The sequence below is a fragment of the Ranitomeya imitator genome, chromosome 5 (assembly GCF_032444005.1).
Source record: "Ranitomeya imitator isolate aRanImi1 chromosome 5, aRanImi1.pri, whole genome shotgun sequence".
NCBI classification, from domain to species: domain Eukaryota; kingdom Metazoa; phylum Chordata; class Amphibia; order Anura; family Dendrobatidae; genus Ranitomeya; species Ranitomeya imitator.
The window spans coordinates 585,341,384-585,360,074 of record NC_091286.1 but is presented as its reverse complement, the minus strand read 5'-3'; the positions used below and the strand labels follow the sequence as shown (position 1 = coordinate 585,360,074).

The 18,691-nt window shown below is 41.7% G+C and overlaps 1 protein-coding gene across 1 annotated transcript in view; it reads left to right on the top strand.

The window, feature by feature from the left end:
* SLCO2A1 (solute carrier organic anion transporter family member 2A1) overlaps nt 1-18,691 on the top strand; it is a 77,385-nt gene that overhangs the window by 42,996 nt on the left and 15,698 nt on the right. The window contains exons 4-8 of the mRNA XM_069727923.1: nt 1,006-1,233; nt 1,312-1,410; nt 1,628-1,758; nt 5,880-5,961; nt 16,609-16,773. Coding sequence (XP_069584024.1) covers nt 1,006-1,233; nt 1,312-1,410; nt 1,628-1,758; nt 5,880-5,961; nt 16,609-16,773 — 705 coding nt within the window. The remainder of the gene's footprint in view (nt 1-1,005; nt 1,234-1,311; nt 1,411-1,627; nt 1,759-5,879; nt 5,962-16,608; nt 16,774-18,691) is intronic.

The window sequence follows — 18,691 nt, the reverse complement described above, 5'->3', positions numbered from 1 at the left end:
GAAAGTAGTAATGCTCCCATTGTGCCCTCTTAAAAGTAATGATACCTTTTTGCGCCCTCTCAAACTACTTTTGCCCCTTAAAAAAGAATAAAGTGCCCCTTAGTGCCTTCCTTTTTTTAAAGTAATTATGCCTTCTTTAAATATTAATATTCCCCCATATTGCTCTTTTAAAAGTAATTATCCCAATTATGTTCTCAAAATTATGCTCCTTAAAAAAAACAATGTCCCCGCAACGTACACCCAAAAAGTATTATTGCCCTCTTAAAAGTAATTATGCCTCTTGAGTGCCCAAGACAGAAAAATAAAAAAACTTAAACCCAACCAACAGGAATCTCCTCATGAGTTTCCTATCCGAACCCAGGTAGGTCAATAAAACTAAAGAAATGAACCGGAGCATAAGTTGGCATGCAAGATAAAAAACCAAAGTGAGCATATATCCTGCAGTAAGTAAATATATAGTAATAATACATGTAAATAATATAGAGGACTTATTTAACAGTATTTTAATCAAAAAAGCTTAAAAGCCATCCCACCACAACAAGGTGCACCCAATCGGGATGGTCCTATCCTGTCTCTAGTATTAAAACCTCCCCTTGTGTCAGTCGATCTCAGTGTCGGTAAAGGCAGAATAGGACAGGTGTGCAATGCAGTGACCTGAACATGGTCTCAGAGTCTTGCCGGCTGTAGGCTACCTACAAGATGGAGAATATTAGGGGAGAGAGACAACAGTTTCCTGCTCAGCCATCAGGTTCAACTACATTGGTATCTTGTTGATGCCTATACAAATGAAATTTATGCTCAGGGGATCTGGAGCACTAAGTGGACCCAATTATGTACGTTCTCTTGCACCCCAACTAACTTCACTACTGGATAGACATATAGAGCAGTAAACACAGCATGATTAGATCAGAGCCTAATCTAGAAACTGACAAGGCCGGTAGTTAACTTATAGGCAGCATAGTCAATAAAATTTTACTTATTTTGACATGTGATTTTATTGGACAGGAAATAAGACTCATCATGAACTATGCACCGGAGAAAATAGGACTATGTATGATACAAGGACAAAAGGCCAAGAACCTTCCCAAATGAAAAACGTTGACTCCAGCAAGATGTGGGCAATAATGGTTGTGGGGCAGTTGCTGGCTGGAATTGGCACTGTTCCTATACAACCTTTTGGTATCTCTTACATAGATGATTTTTCAGAACCAAACAATTCAGCTTTGTATATTGGTAAGTGATTAAATATAAGTAGAATTAAAGACATTGTTCTCATGCACGTATCTAACCTTTCTGCTTGTCTCTCTACAGCCATTCTGTTTGCAATCTCAGTCTTCGGACCAGCGTTCGGGTATCTTCTGGGTTCCATGGTCTTGAGAATGTTTGTTGACATTGGAAGAGTTGACCCTGGTGAGTAGAGATGGAGAACATACCATATGTACTTGTACTGTTGGTACATTTCTTAACTAGATAAACAGAAATTTTAAGAAATTGGGAACATTTTGAACAACCGTACATACTGTATATCACAAACTCTTCCGTTCTCATTTTCGAAATGAATGAATTTTTCTGTCATGTTGCTACTTATCTAATTTGTTGATTTTAACTGTTATTTCTATGGTTTCAGGGGCGGTTGACATTAACCCACATGACCCTCGTTGGATAGGAGCTTGGTGGCTAGGTCTACTCATAGCATCTGGATGCCTTGTGATTACATCCATCCCTTATTTTTTCTTTCCAAAGAACATGACAACTAAGGTAATACATATTCACATTTTCTACACTTACTCATTTTGAAGGCTATTTATGAAAATTAACTTTTCAAGTCAGCAAATTTGAATTTTGCTTTCATAAAATGAACCATGATTTACTCTTGTTCAACAAAGAAGAAAATTAGGTTGAACTTGAAAGAGTTTTTTTATATTTAGAACTTAATCTATTTCTTGATCTTTTAATTTTGTATTAATGACCAAGTGATGTCTAATGCTGAGCTCTTGACCATTAATCATTGTTAGAATGGTTGACTATAAGGACCACTTTAACGTTTTTTTTTTAACCCCCCCTTGTTAGCCATCAATAATGTGTGTACAGTGTGTTCATTAAAATTCTGCTGGTCGTCGTCTTCAGCTGTTTTCAGCGTTTCTCAAGTCTACTCCTGCATCACGTGACCTCAACTAAGTCATAGCGTTTCTGTGTGAGCCGAAAGTCACTTTTTCAATATACGTTTATGAGACTCAGAATGAGGCTCTCATAAACTTAAATTAAGAAAGGAACGGTCTACGGTGTGAGCAATCAAGAAGGAGCTGTGATCACATGATGCAGGAGTGGACTGGAGCAGCGCTGGAAACGGCAGAAGAAAGCGATTGGTAAGTATTTTAATACACACACTGTACATACATTATAAATAGCTAATTGGGGTGCAATTAAAAACAAAACAAAAAAAAGCAATGGAGTGGTTCTTTAAGCTGCCCATACACATTAGACAAAATGTGGTCACAGCTTACTCAGCAGGATCAGGCAGCAATCTAATCCATATGGAGGTCAGACATCTCTCCCACAACAACAAACAACAAGAGAAAAATAATTGAAAATGTTGCATTTCAGCATATCCAATGTGCAAAGTCATACAACACTTATCTAGTGTGTATGACCCACTAATAGCTAAATATCCAAGTATTTGTTGAATGTTTACCCTTCTTTACTATCATAATGGAAAAAGAATCCAATTTATTAGATTTTCTTCTGTCCATTATGATTAATACTCTCACGGGCTCCCAATCTGACACAACAGCCTTAAAGGGAATCTGTCAGCAGTTTTTGGCTATGCAATCTGAAGACAGCATGCTGTAGGGGTTAAAACACAGATTTCAGATATCAAGCTCTTATCAAGCTCCATGGTTTTGCTTGCTTGCAATGATTGTTTTAGCACCAGGAGCTTATCATTGCTGGGACACAGCAGCCATACCTCCTGGTCTGGCAACTTCCCCTACTGTGATAAGCACCTCACTGTCTATGGACATTGTACACAGAGAGTCTGGCGTGGGCGGGGTTAACTTTCTCAGCTCTGCTGTGTTGCTGAAGCTAAAAGCTCTGATTGTGTCAGAACGGCTGGGCCCAGTAATCTAAGTGAAACCTCGTTTGATTCAGCTTCTCTTTGCCTATATTAGGCTGCTCTCAGATGAGGTAGCAAAAACCTGCTGACAGATTCCCTTCAAAGAGGACCTGTCACAAGCTCAAAATCTCGCCAGCATTAGCTCCTAGTCTTCTCCCGTTGTTCTCTGAGTATTCTGTTTTTTACTTTTTTTTTAAATCCACCATACAGACATTTTATTTAGCGCACCCAATTCGAAAATTTTCATGATATTTCCAATGAGGCGCTGCTCACATAACAGCCTAAAGACTGTGAGCAGTGGTTCCTTGATGAAGACCATAACATTTGGCAACTTTGGTGCACTAAATTAAAAAAAACATATCTATTCAACTGTATGGCAGATTTATAAAAAAGAAGAAAATAAAACATTCAGGACAACAGCAGGAATAAAATAAAAGCAAATACTGGCCACATTTTTTCGATCTGGTGACAGGTCCTCCTTAAGCCTTAAGATTACCAAACCTTAGAATAGACATCCAAATACTCCCTCAGCCCACAGAAATCTTTTCTCCAAGATTAAAAAAATTTGGCAATGAAATTTAATTTAAATTTAATAGGCCTAACTCCTTCTTTTTCTCACAACCTCATATTTCGGGGGGTTGAAATCACTGGCTTTTCTTTGGTGTGTACGTGTTTCGTTTGCGTGATTGAGGTGTTCAATGAGGTAAGATCAGAGCTTTGTACAATCCGACCAAGAATGTCCACACCGACTATTTTATATGGTATTTTACTTTATACATAAGACATTGTCATACCACGACAGGAACCTTCTCCACACAGTTGCCCAAAACTTGAAAGGAAAGAATTCCCTAGCGTGGATAAACTATTAAAAAACAGCTTCAAAAGATTCTTCTTTTCCTGAAAACGTAAACTTTACATTTAGCACTACAGCTTCATGTAGCAAATGTTCTCCTGATCTTTCCTAGAGCTTTAAAAGCCAGATTAATAAGCATGATACTCCTAAAACTTATTTTCTATTGTCCCAGAGAACAATAGTCATGTATTTTTGTCTTACTCTAGCTGATGGTTACGATTGATGATGACTTGTGTACTCAGCCATGACGTCTCAAACTTACAACAGCTTTTGTGTAGTTTCGGACTAGTTAATAATTTTGAATGAACCATGGAGAGGTCTTAAGGTACCGTTACACTAAGCGACTTACCAACGATCACGACCAGTGATACGACCTGGCCGTGATCGTTGGTAAGTCGTTGTGTGGTCGCTGGGGAGCTGTCACACAGACAGCTCTCTCCAGCGACCAACGATCAGGGGAACAACTTCGGCATCGTTGAAACTGTCTTCAACGATGCCGAAGTCCCCCTGCAGCACCAGGGTAACCAGGGTAAACATCGGGTTACTAAGTGCAGGGCCGCGCTTAGTAACCCGATATTTACCCTGGTTACCATTGTAAAAGTAAAAAAAAAACACTACATACTCACATTCTGATGTCTGTCACGTCCCCCGCCGTCAGCTTCCCAGCTCTTTCTGTGTCAGCGCCGGCAGCAACAGCGGTGACTTCACCGCTGTGCTCTGCTTTACGGCCGGCGCTGACACAGTCAGTGCAGGGAAGCTGACGGCGGGGGTCGTGACAGACATCAGAATGTGAGTATGTAGTGTTTTTTTTTTTTTACTTTTACAATGGTAACCAGGGTAAATCTCGGGTTACTAAGCGCGGCCCTGCACTTAGTAACACGATATTTACCCTGGTTACAAGTGAACACATCGCTGGATCGGCGTCACACACGCCGATCCAGCGATGACAGCGGGTGATCAGCGACCAAAAAAAGGTCCTGATCATTCCCCAATGACCAACGATCTCCCAGCAGGGGCCTGATCATTGGTCGCTGTCACACATAACGAGATCGTTAGCGGGATCGTTGCTACATCACAAAAAGCGTGACGTTGCAACGATATCGTTAACGATATCGTTATGTGTGAAGGTACCTTTACTTGTAAATCTTTTCTCCTGCCATTATCAATCTCTACAGTTATGTTCACTAATTTTCCGCACTTGTTTTTAGAAATCCGCAGGTAAAAAGCACTGAGTTTTACCTGCGGATTTACTGCGGATTTACCTCTTTTTTGTGCGGATTCCACCTGCGGTTTTACACCTGTGGATTCTTATAATGGAGCAGGTGAAAACCGCTGCAGAATCCGCGCAAAGGATGAACATGCTGCGGAATAAACAGCCCAACGTTTCCGTGCGTTTTTTTCCGCAGCATGTGCACTGCGGATTTTGTTTTCCATAGGTTTACATGGTACTGTAAACTCATGGAAAACAGTTGCGAATCCGCAGCGTCAAAACCTCTGCAGATCCACAGCAAAATCAGCAACGTGTGCGCATACCCTAAAAGATTTGACAAGTTACAGTTTTCCAAAGTGCAGCAGTTTTCCAATTCAGTCAGGAAAAAGAAAAAAGCAATCATGTGCAGGAGATTTCTGAAACCTCATGGATTTTGCTGCTACTGTAAAAAGCAGCTTTGAATTTACATTAAAAAATGCATAAAAAAACTGCAAAAACGCAATGTGTGAACATAGCCTAAATCAGGGCAGATCTATTAAATGGAGAAATTTCATGAATGAGCCTTTTTGGATTCATGATTTGGATTTTTGGATTTGGAGTGTTTGTACATGAAGATTGCATTTTGTAATCATTGATTTCCACATATTTTTTTGGCCAAGTGCAAAAAGATTCTAACTGTGTTTCTTTTTTATTTTCGGTGTCAGAAGTCAAATACAGAAGAGAACGTTCTCAGAAAGGTCCCGGATTCCACCAGCGATGAAAGTTCTCTATCCGGTTTTATTAAAAGTAAGGAGGCGACACCACAGGGACACCACGGCTAGCCATATCACAGGAAGGGCTGAGCACATGTTATTCCTCAAGTCAAATGCTGAGTGCTGTGAATTTTTGTCCTTGACAGTTCAGTGACAAACAATAAGACAAATCTCATGACTAGGAAGATAAATGTCGCCCAACCTACAAGCCTGGATGCAGCGCTGTAAAAGTTCACAATTAAGAAGCTGCTTCCTTAAAAAAGTTTCCTAAATTATGACTCCTTTGATACCAAATTCAATTTTCAATTTTGGAGTATGATGATGAGAAACGTTGTACTCTAATTTCTTTTCACCATTTATAACTTTTTTTGTAATTTACATGCAAAACTTACCGCAATTGGTCACATTTGGTGGAGATTGTATGGATATTTTCCTTTTTTCAACGGGGTGAGCTAAATGATCTAACTCATCATCATACAATTACTGTCAGAGTGCTCCAATCTTTGATATTTTGGGACTGGTGGTGACTTTGTAACAATCATGTAGGGTTTATGTTTTTTTTTTAGATATGGCTGGCCATGGCCAATAATAGTGAATTCATTTTCTAGTCAACATTGTGTGGGCCCTAACAAAAATATTCATGTAGAACCTGGGGCAGACACAGACAAAAGAGGGCTGTCATGCAAGAACACTATATGGGCCTTGTGGAGTCAAATAGCTCAATTCCATCTGTTTTAGGTGAGATTGTGGCCCCCTTAGCTCTCAGACCCCTGTGCGGCTGGAAGATTGGCAGATTGCACCAATTGCATGGCTTTTACTAGGAAGAGTTTCGAATTTATGGTCATTGTAAAGGTTTCCTTACATAGACTGACTTTTCAAAACACTTTGAAATGGTAATTTTCATGACCCGATCATTTCCATGAAGCATCATCATTATTTCACAATATCTGTTGAAAAAAAGACAATATTATGCATCGATCTACTGTGGCTAAACAAAACTATTCAAAACTGAACATGAGGTTCTTGGTTAATATTTTGATCAAAGCGTGAACGCCCACTGACGCATTACAGTGAACTGTGTAATGGATGCCTATTCTATTAAAGGGTTATTCCCATCTCCAAGATCCTATTCCAATATGTGGTAGGTGTAATAATAATAATATTAGCGAATACCTCCAATTAGAAATGTAGCATAGTTCTTTTAATTAGCTATGTTGCTTACCCTATGTGCAGGGCAATGCAAGATACCTAAGCTACTGCACTGCTCTGCACATGGGGTAAGTGACATAGCTATCAGAAAACCTATACTGAATTTTTCATTAGAGGTATTTGCAAATATTATTACACTAACTACATATTGGGATTGGATCTAGGAGATGGAAATACCCTTTACGTATGGTGCTGCATGGTGGCCATCGCCAAGAGATGACAGGCAAAGCCACACAAACTCACAGACACAGCACCACAGCAGAAATGGTCACTACATAGCACCAGTACCTGGTGAACAAATCTCAAAAACTCACCAAACAGACTAATTAAAGTAGGCCAAATGCCGTGCTAATATCGAGAAAAAAAAAGTAAGGGGCAGAATAAAAACACATCAAAACAAACTCAATTATCCATGAATGAGCCAAAAGCCAACACCTTTTGAAATTGACAAGATATGCTAATAACTTATCCATTATTATTGTTGAGGAACACCTAATATATGGGCAGATAAACATGGGATTGCAGAATCACACAACACACGTTTGATTTTAGCCCATACACGTAGAAACACATGGATCTACATTGGAGCTGCATACAGAAAAACATCAGTGCTTTGGTATTTGAACCATTTTGATAAATACTCCTATATTTGATGTAATATGTGCACTGAGCTTGTATAGTAGAAAGTATAACTTTATAGTGTAAACTCTGAAGTCAGCTCCTTGCCGGGATTAAGGAGTTAATACGCTTTTTGATTTACGTGGCTTTACAGATAAGGTTTATAGCTTGGCAGTGGTTTTGAGAAGATTTATTCCGAGCATTTAAGTGATTAGCGCAGGATAGGAAAGTGTAAAGTTTTACCTCCAACTACAAGCGTACCGGGTCTCGCACAAAGTTTCTCTTGTTTGCTGCAATGACCGTAAGTTTTCCAAGAATTTTTTGGCACGCTTCATAGTCAATCACGCAGCCGCTCAGGAACATTAATAAAAATAATTTTTGGCAAGAACATTCTGAAATATGCATCCAACTTGGCAACATTGTAAGCACCGACTGATGTCCGGGAGCATTTAGTTACAGGACAGAATACGTGCAATTATAGACTTTTTTTTTCAAGATAAAATAGAAGTAAATAAATAAGCTGAAAAGTAATAAAACTATACCTCTCGTTCAGATGGCTGCTCCAAATACACGCAGCAATTGTACTCATATGTCAGACTTTATAGATGACTTTGTAAACCTTGCAATGATACTTGACAGCCCGGTTTCCACTTGGCTGGAGTTACTGTAAACTGATTTGTTAAACATTAGTAGGGTTTTTCAGGACAAGCTCTGATCTTAGGGACCCTACAGAACCCAGTTCTGACATGCTTTGAGTACAATGTATTTTCTTTGGGCAGGACGCCATTCGCACTTCAGAACCTAGCAGGCAAGTAGCTGCCAGATGTCGGCCATTCTGTTATCAATATTTAACCAAGCACCTTGACTAGTGACAGGAAGTTGGGTGGAAGTCAAGTGCCCATCACGGATAAGACTGATCTGGAACAGTTAATTCCCTGCAGTTCTTTATAGTAGAAGATCAGAATTTAATGGGCAGGGCTGCCCCTTGTGAAGATTAGTGTGCCCCCTTATCCAACCCGAGATAAGAAATTGCACAGATGAACTGTTTAACTACTAAAATGTCATCCCTCTCGGTTGGAGAATAACAGCTATGGGGTGTTGGGGTTTTTCTTTAGGTTTTCTCAGAGAATTAAAAAAATTAATTATCGTAGCTCACATTTAGTAATACTGCCTAATATTTAGAGAGCCTAAACTTGGCTGTGGCAATTATAGGATGCTCCAAAGTTATGGCAGTGGCGCACAGAGCTGGAAGTAACTAATCATCCCTTCTACAGTGGGGAAAAAAGTATTTAGTCAGCCACCAATTGTGCAAGTTCTCCCACTTAAAAAGATGAATGAGGTCTGTAATTAACAACATGAATAGACCACGACTATGAGAGTCAAAATGAGAAAACAAATCCAGAAAATCACCTTGTCTGATTTGGCAAGATTTATTTTGCAAAATATGGTGGAAAATAAGTATTTGGTCATTAACAAAAGTTCATCTCAATATTTTGTTATATATTCTTTGTTGGCAATGACAGAGGTCAAACGTTTTCTGTAAGTCTTCACAAGGTTGGCACACACTGTTGGTGGTATGTTGGCCCATTCCTCCATGCAGATCTTCCCTAGAGCAGTGATGTTTTGCACCTGTCACTGGGCAACATGGACTTTCAACTCCCTCCAAACGTTTTCTATGGGGTTGAGATCTGGAGACTGGCTAGGCCACTCCAGCACTTTCATATGCTTCTTATAAAGCCACTTCTTTGTTGCACTGGCAGTGTGCTTGGGATCACTATCATGCTGAAAGAGCCATCCCATGTTTCATCTTCAATGCCCTTGCTTAAGGAAGGAGGTTTGCACTCAAAATTTCAAGATACATGGCCCCATTCATTCTTTCATGTACACGGATCAGTCGTCCTGGTCACTCTGCAGAGAAACAGCCCCAAAGTATGATGTTGCCACCCTCATGTTTCACAGTAGGTATGGTGTTCTTTGGATGCAACTCAGCATTCTGTCTCCTGAAAACACGATGAATTTTGATTCTACCAAACAGTTCTCCTTTGGCTTCATCAGCCATATGACATTCTCCCAATACTCTTCTGGATAATCCAAATGCTCTCTAGCAAACTTCAGACGGGCCCAGACATGTACTGGCTTAAGCAGGGGGACATGACTGGCACCGCAGGATCTGAGTCCCTGGAAGCGTAGTGTGTTACTGATGGTAGCCTCTGTTACGATGATCCCAGCTTTATGCAGGTAAAGGTGCCCCCTTGTGGTTCTGGGATTTTTGCTCACCGGTCTTGTAATCATTTTGACCCCACGGGGTGAGATCTTTGTGGAGCCCCAGATTAAGGGAGATTATCAGTGGTCTTCCATTTTTTTAATTATTGCTCCCACAGTTGATTTCATCACACCAAGCTCCTTGCCTATTGCAGATTCAGTCTTCCCAGCCTGGTGCAGGGCTACAATTTTGTTTCTCGTGTCCTGCGACAGCTCTTTGGTCTTCACCATATTCGAGTTTTGAGTGTGGCTGTTTGAGGTTATGGACAGGTGTCTTTTATACTGATAACAAGTTAAAACAGGTGCCATTACTACAGGTAATGAATGGAGGACAGATGAGCCTCTTTTCCCCTTCCCGACTTGTGACACAGCGTATTCGTCATGAAAGTCGGTGCCAATCTGACCAGAGACGTATATGCTGTGTCACAGAATGATTGTGTCCCTGCAGGTCGGGTGAAAGGGTTAACTGTAATTTCACCCGACCGGCAGGGACAGGGGGAGTGGTACTTCAGCCCAGGGGGGGGGGACTTCGCCCCCCCGTGTCTACGATCGCTCAGATTGGCTGTTGAAAGTAACTTTTCACTTTCAATCAGAGCAATCGTAATATTTCACCATAGAAAATTGGTGAAATATTATAATCCAGCCATGGCCGATGCTGCAATATCATCGGCCATGGCTGGAAACCCTGATTTGCCTCTGCCACCGATCAACCGCCCCTGTCCTCCATCCTGTCCTGTGCTCCGCTCCCCTCCGTCCTCCTGTGCTCTCCCCCCGCAGTCCAATCTCACCCCCGCTGTCCGATCCCACCCCCGCATACTTACCAAGCTCCGGTGTCCCTCCCGGTGTCCGTCCGTCTGTCTTCTGCATGGGTGCCGCCATCTTCCAAAATGGCGGGCGCATGCACAGTGCGCCCGCCGAATCTGCCGGCCGGCAGATTCATTCCAGGTACATTTTGATCACTGTGATTGCTGTGATAGAACCTATCTCAGTGATCAAAATGTAAAAAAATAATAAATAACCCCCTCCTTTATCACCCCCATAGGTAGGGACAATAATAAAATAAGGAAAATATATTTACTTTTATTTTTCCACTAGGGTTAGGTTTAAAACTAGGGTTAGGGTTAGGGTTAGAATTAGGTTTAGAACTAGGGTTACGGTTAGAACTAGGGTTAGGGTTAGAACTAGGGTTAGGGTTAGAACTAGGGTTAGAACTAGGGTTAGGGTTAGAACTAAGGTTAGGGCTAGAACCAGGGTTAGGGTTAGAACTATGGTTAGGGTTAGAACTAGGGTTGGAGTTAGAACTAGGGTTAGGGTAAGAATTAAGGTTAGAATTGGGCTATATGCACATGGTGCGGATTTGGCTGCGGATATGCAGTGGATTGGCCGCTGCGGATTCGTAGCAGTTTTCCATCATGTTTACAGTACCATGTAAATGTATGGAACACCAATCCACTGTGCCTATGGTGCGGAAAATATCGCGCGGAAATGCTGCGTTGTATTTTCCGTAGCATGTCAAATCTTTTTGTGGATTCTGCAGCGTTTTACACCTGTTCCTCAATAGGAATCTGCAGGTGAAATCCGCACAAAGAACACTGGAAATCCGCGGTAAATCCGCAAGTAAAACGCAGTGCGTTTTACCTGCGGATTTTTCAAATACTGTGCGGAAAAATCCTCACATGAATCCGCAACGTGGGCACATAGCCTTAGGGTTAGGGATGGAATCAGAGTTAGAGTTGGAATTAGTGTTAGGGTTGGAAATAGGGTTAAGATTAGGGTTAGGGGTGTGTTGGGGTTAGGGTTAGGCTTGTGGTTAGGGTTATGGTTAGGGTTTGGATTAGGGTTAAGGGTGTGTTGGGGTCAGGGTTGGGATTAGGGTTAGTGGTGTGTTGGGGTTAAGGTTGAGATTACGGGAGTGTTGGGGTTAGGGATGTGATTAGGGTTATGGCTAGAGTTGGGATTAGGGTAGGGGTGTGTTGGGGTTAGTGTTGGAGTTAGAATTGAGGGGTTTCCACTGTTTAGGCACAGCAGGGGTCTCCAAACGCGACATGGCGCCACCATTGATTCCAGCCAATCTTGCGTTCAAAAAGTCAAATGGTGCTTCCTCCCTTCCGAGCCCCGACGTGCGCCCAAACAGTGGTTTACCCAAACATATGGGGCATAAGCGTACTCGGGAAAAATTGCACAACAACTTTGGTTATCTAATTTCTCCTGTTACCCTTGGGAAAATAACAAAATGGGGGCTTAAAACTTATCTTTGTGTGAAAAAATGATTTTTTTATTTTCACAGCTCTGCGTTATAAATTTCTGTGAAGCACTTGGGGGTTCAAAGTGCTCACCACACATCTAGATAAGTTCCTTGGGGGGTCTAGATTCCAATATGGGGTAACTTGTGTGGGGTTTCTACTGTTTAGGCACATCAGGGGCTCTGCAAATGCAACGTGACGCCCGCAGGCCATTCCATTAAAGAAACTCTGTCACCTGAATTTGGAGGGAACAATTTTCAGCCATAGGGGTGGGGTTTTCGAGTGTTTGATTCACCCATTCCTTATTCGCTGGCTGCATGCTGGCCGCAATATTGGATTGAAGTTCATTCTCTGTCCTCCATAGTACACGCCTGAGCAAGGCAAGATTGCCTTGTGCAGGCATGTACTACGGAGGACAGAGAATGAACTTCAATCCAATATTGCAGCCAGCATGCAGCCAGCGGGTCAGGAAAGGGTGAATCAAACACCCGAAAACCCCACCCCTATGGCTGAAAATTGTTCCCTCCAAATTCAGGTGACAGAGTCCCTTTAAAGTCTGCATTCCAAAATGTCACTACTTCCCTTCCGAGCCCTGACGTGTGCACAAACAGTGGTTTACCCCCACATATGGGGTATTGGCGTACTCAGGACAAACAGGACAACAACTTTTGGGGTCCAATGTCTCCTGTTACCCTTGTGAAAATAAAAAATTGCGGGCTAAAATATTATTTTTGAGGAAAGAAAAATTATTTTTTATTTGCACGGCTCTGCGTTATAAACTTCTGTGAAGCACTTGGGGGTTCAAAGTGCTCATCGCACATCTAGATTAGTTCCTTGGGGGGGTCTAGTTTCCAAAATGGGGTCATTTGTGGCGGAGCTCCAATGTTTAGGCACACAGGGGCTCTCCAAACGCGACATGGTGTCCGCTAACGATTGGAGCTAATTTTTCATTCAAAAAGTCAAATGGTGCTCCTTCCCTTCAGAGCCCTGCCGCGTGCCCAAACAGTGGTTTACCCCCACATGTGAGGTATTGCTGTACTCAGGAGAAATTGCCCAACAAATTTTAGGATCCATTTTATCCTGTTGCCCATGTAAAAATGAAAAAATTGAGGCTAAAAGAAATTTTTTTGTGAAAAAAAGTACTTTTTCATTTTACAGATCAATTTGTGAAGCACCTGGGAGTTCAAAGCAGTGGCGTATCCAGGTGAGGGGCAGCCAGGGCATGTGCCCTGGGTGCAGCCGACAGGGGGGCCCCAGCGGGCTGCCTGATGATGCGGCGGTTTAAGGAGGCTCCTCGTCGAGTCATACATTACCCAAGGGTCGGCAGGGAAGGGAGAGCGGGGGCTGTCTAATTATGCTCACTTGTTCCTGGCTCGGCTCCTGCAGGTCCCTGGCTTTCCGGCGCCCCAGCTTCTCCCTGTACTGAGCGGTCACATGGTACCGCTCATTACAGTAATGAATATGCGGCTCCACCTCCCATAGAGGTGGAGCCGCATATTCATTACTGTAATGAGTGGTAACGGTGACCGCTCAGTACAGGAAGAAGCTGGGGTGCCGGGAAGTCATCATCAAATCAATCCACAAAAAAGCAAGTCATCACTCAAGTCTGTCATCTGTTAACAGAAAAATAGTGAGTGTCCACATTACTGGTAGCACAAAGGCTTCGGAAAAGCAAAATGGCTCCTTTCCCGCAAAATAAATCCAGTGAATTCTGCGCTCCTAAATCCAAATGCCCCCCTCCCTTTTGAGCCCCAGTGTGCCTAAACCACATTTAGTGTCTACATGTTTGGCATTTCTGTAGAAATGACAGCCCGCTTAATTTATGGGTGAATATCTCCAGAAGCACGAGCTGGGCATAATGTACTGGGTACTACAGTATACTGGACACTACAATGGCAGGCTTGCAATTTTCACTGAGTAACATCCACTGCTGGTTGTTTCTGGAAAATACCCATGGAGTCAAATTGTCACTTCACCTGTATATAAATTCCCAAAGAGGTATAACATCCAAAATGCAGTCACTTGAGGGGCTCTGTATTTGCAGTCTGCAAACTATTTTAGGAAAATCTGTTTCCAGAAGGCAAATAGCGCCCTGTCCCTCCCGAGTTTCGCCGTGTGGCTAAGTAGTATTGTGCAGCCACATATGGAGTATTTCCACGTTCAGCAGAAATTGTGAGACAGATTTTATGAAAATGTAAAATCTGGGGCTAAAATAATTTTTGTGATAAAAATGTAATTATTTTTTCTTCATTACCCAATGGTATACAATTCTGTGACAAACCCCTAGTGCCAATATGATCACTGGACCCTTAGATGAGCTTAATGGGAATTGGGAGGTGGTTAGTAAAATGGGATCACATATGGGGGGGGGGGGGTTATTATCTGTTTTGGCACCTCAGGGACTCTTCCAGTGGTTCATGGCACCCACAAACCATAATAGTAAAATCTGCGCTATAATATGGCACTCCTTCCCTTCTGAGCTTTGCACTGTGCCTGAAAAGTATTGCATGGAGGATATTGGCGCACTAAGGAAAAGTGTACAAGAAGCTACGAGGTCCATTTTTTCCCATTGGTCCATATAAAAATTTAAAATGTTGGGTTAAAACAACAAAAATGTGATTATTCTTTCTTCCTCGCCCAATGGTATATAATTCTGTGAGGCATTCTGTGGCATTATTATGTACCCTGCACCCCTGCATTATGTAATTGGGGGGGGTGTACTTTGTAAAATGTGTTCACTTATTTGGGGTTTCACTGTTCTGGCATCTCATGGGCTCTGCCAATGTAACATGGCACCCTCAAATCATTCCAGTAAAATCTGAACTCCAGTAGGGCGCTTCTTCCCTTCTGAGCCTTGCACTGTGCCTCAAAAGTAGTTTTTGACCACATGAGGTATTGACGTACTCAGGAGAAATTGTTTAACAAATTGAACCTCTCAATTTCTCCTGTTACCTCTTTTGAAAATTAAAAACCTGGAGCCAAAGCAACATTTTAGTGGGAAAAAATGGTAATTTTCCAATAACTTAACCCAATGTTATACGATTCTGTGAATTACCAGAGGCTATAACCGCAGCCTTGAAAGGATTGTTATGCAAAGGCCATTCAAAAATTTGGGGGAGATTCACAAGGAGTGGACTGTTGCTGGAGTTATTGCTTCAAGAGCCACCACACACAGACATATCCAGGACATGGGCTACAAGTGTCACATTCCTTGTGTCAAGCTACTCATGACCAATAGGCAATACCAGAAGCATCTTACCTGGGCCAAGGAGAAAAAGAACTGGACTGTTGCTCAGTGGTCCAAGGTGTTGTTTTCAGATGAAAGTAAATGTTGCATTTCATTTGGAAATCAAGGTCCCAGAGTCTGGAGGAAGAGTGGAGAGGCCACAATCCAAGCTGCTGGAGGTCTAGTGTGAAGTTTCCACAATCAGTGATGGTTTGGGGAGCCATGTCATCTGCTGGTGTAGGTCCATTGTGTTTTATCAAGACCACAGTCAACACAGCTGTCTACCAGGAAATTTTAAAGCACTTCATGCTTCCCTCTGCCGACAAACTTTTTGGAGATGGAAATGTCATTCTCCAGCAAAACTTGGTACTTGTCCACACTGCCAAAAGTACCAACACCTGGTTTATAAACAACAGTATCACTGTGCTTGATTGGCCAGCAAACTCGCCTGACCTTAACCCCATAAAAAATCTATGGGGTATTGTCAAGAGGAAGATGAGAGACACCAAACCAACAATGCAGACGAGCTGAAGGCTGCTATCAAAGCAACCTAAGCTTCCATAACACCTCAGCAGTGCCACAGGCTGATTGCCTCTGTGCCATACAGCATTGCTGCAAAAGGAGCCCTGACCAAGTAATGAGTGCATTTACTGAAAATACATTTCAGTAGGCCAACATTTTGGATTTTAAAATCATTTTTCAAGCTGGTGTTAGAAAGTATTCTAATTTACTGAGATAGTGACTTTTGGATTTTCATTGGCTGAAAGCCATAATCATCACCATTAACAGAAACAAACACTTATAATTACTCAAAATATAATATTTAAATTTCACTTTTTGCATTGAAGAATTGAAATAAATTAACTTTTTTAATGATATTCTAATTTTGTGAGAAGCACCTGTATATATAGATATATACATCTATATATATATATATATATATATATATATATATATATATATATATACACACACATATATCTCTATATATACATCTCTCTATATATATCTATAGATATATATAGATATGCTGTATCTGTATGACCCAGGTATGTCTATGGATAAACCATTACCATCCATGTATTATATTTTACACATGAATGTTTGCTTTCCCCATTTGTAGAGTTCCCACGACACTTTGTACGTCTGCTCATGAATCCACTCTTCTTGATCCTGGTCCTGTCTCAGTGCAGTTTCTCCTCAGTCATTGCTGCGCTATCTACCTTCCTCAACAAATACTTAGAGAAGGAATATGGATCCAGCACTTCATATGCCAACTTTCTCATTGGTAAGTGAAACATTATTATTATTTATTTATATAGCACCATTGATTCCATGGTGCTGTACATGAGAAGGGGTTACATAGAAATTACAGATATCACTTACCGTAAACAAACTAATAATTACAGTCTGATACAGAGGGGCCCTGCCCTTGCGGACTTACATTCTACAGGATGGTGCGGAAGGAGACAGTAGATTGAGGGGTTGCAGCAGCTCTGGTGTTGGTGAGGCGGCAGTGGGGTCAGTGCAGGCTGTAGGCTTTCCTGAAGAGATGAGTTTTCAGGTTCCGTCTGAAGGATCCGAATTTAGTTGATAGTCGGACGTGTTGGGGCAAAGAGTTCCAGAGGATGGGGGATATTCTGGAGAAGTCTTGGAGGCGGTTGGGTGAGGAGCGGATAAGTGTGGAGGAGAGAAGGAGGTCTTGGGAGGACCGGAGATCACGTGAGGGAAGATATCGGGAGATTAGTTCAGAGATATATGGAGGAGACAGGTTGTGGATGGCTTTGTAGGTTAGTATTAGTAATTTGGAAAACGCTAGCATTCTACAAGCAAAAAATGCTTGAAAAGTGCTAGTGTTTAGCGGGAATACGCATGCCACTTCCGCATGTGATATACCCGCAGCAGGAGTTGCGGAATTGCCGTGGAAAGTTCCGCAGCAATTCTGCAACGTGTGCACTTAGCCTAAACTTATGTTTCTTTGAAACAAGATCTTCATTCTTTCTTGACCCTTGACCAACTGGCAGTGTGTTCCCATTTTCGTAATCTTGGGAAAGTTTACATTTTACTAGGCACATATCTTATTAGTATAAAATACGGCGTTTGATCCTGTTCAAAAAAAAGTTGAACAAGTAAAACACCCATCATTGTTCTCCAAATTAGTATTTAGAAGTGGTTAATGTCAGAACAATGGAATAACAATAATTTCCATCCTTTCTGGAGGCCGATATAACATGTTGTTGGGGTCAGATGCGCTGTGGTGGTCTGCCAGGGAGGACAATAAAAGCTAAATGCATTTTTCTGTAAACTAAATTTCCATCCATGAACTCTATGGGGCAGGTTTATTAAAAAACTGCTGAATTTGAGAGGGTAGACTAGACAGTGTTAAACTACACCAGAGGTAACATGTTTGTTAATGCTAGATAGTAAATTTTCCGTACCCACTGTAGATTACTGGGTGCAGCAGTTGTGATAAAATGACAGTTTTCTTTGCTGCATATTAAGCAGAGCTCAGTTGTTGAGCTGTGTATAACCCGCGCACACCATAGCTGTACGTGTCCATTGTATAGTGACAGATACAATAGGCTATTTGTTTGTAGTGATAATCTCCTGCTGTTAAAACACTGATTGTATTGAAACAGCCTCTCTATTGCCACTTATTGGTGGCGTACCCTTTAAGTCAATGTTGACCCATTTAAGGGAATCTGTAAACATGTTTTACGATGTTATCAGAGAACAACAAGACGTAGATACAGAGACCCTGATGCATCACTCACTGGGCTGCTTGGTGCAGTATTGATAAAATCACAGTGTTCTCTGCTGCAGACCTAACAGTTCCCTGAATGCTGAGCTCTGTATAACCCCACTCACCCCACTAATTGGCAGCTTTCTGTTTACACTGTGCATAGGCACAAAGCTTCCAATCAGTGATGGCGGCGGGGTTACATAGAGCAGGAGGACTACATGACATGAGCCAACTAGTCCTCTAGTGATAATCTCCAGTGATTTCGTTGAACCAACAACAAGCAGCCCAGTAAGTGATACATAGCTGGAATCAGAGTCTCAGCCTCTACATCATGCTGCTCTCAGATTATACAACAAAAAACCTGATGACAGAAGCTCTTTAACAAGCATTGATTCTTGGGGAGAGCTCATTTACATAACCTTTTCCCAGGAAGTTTTGCCTCCACATTTCCTTACCCCAGCTT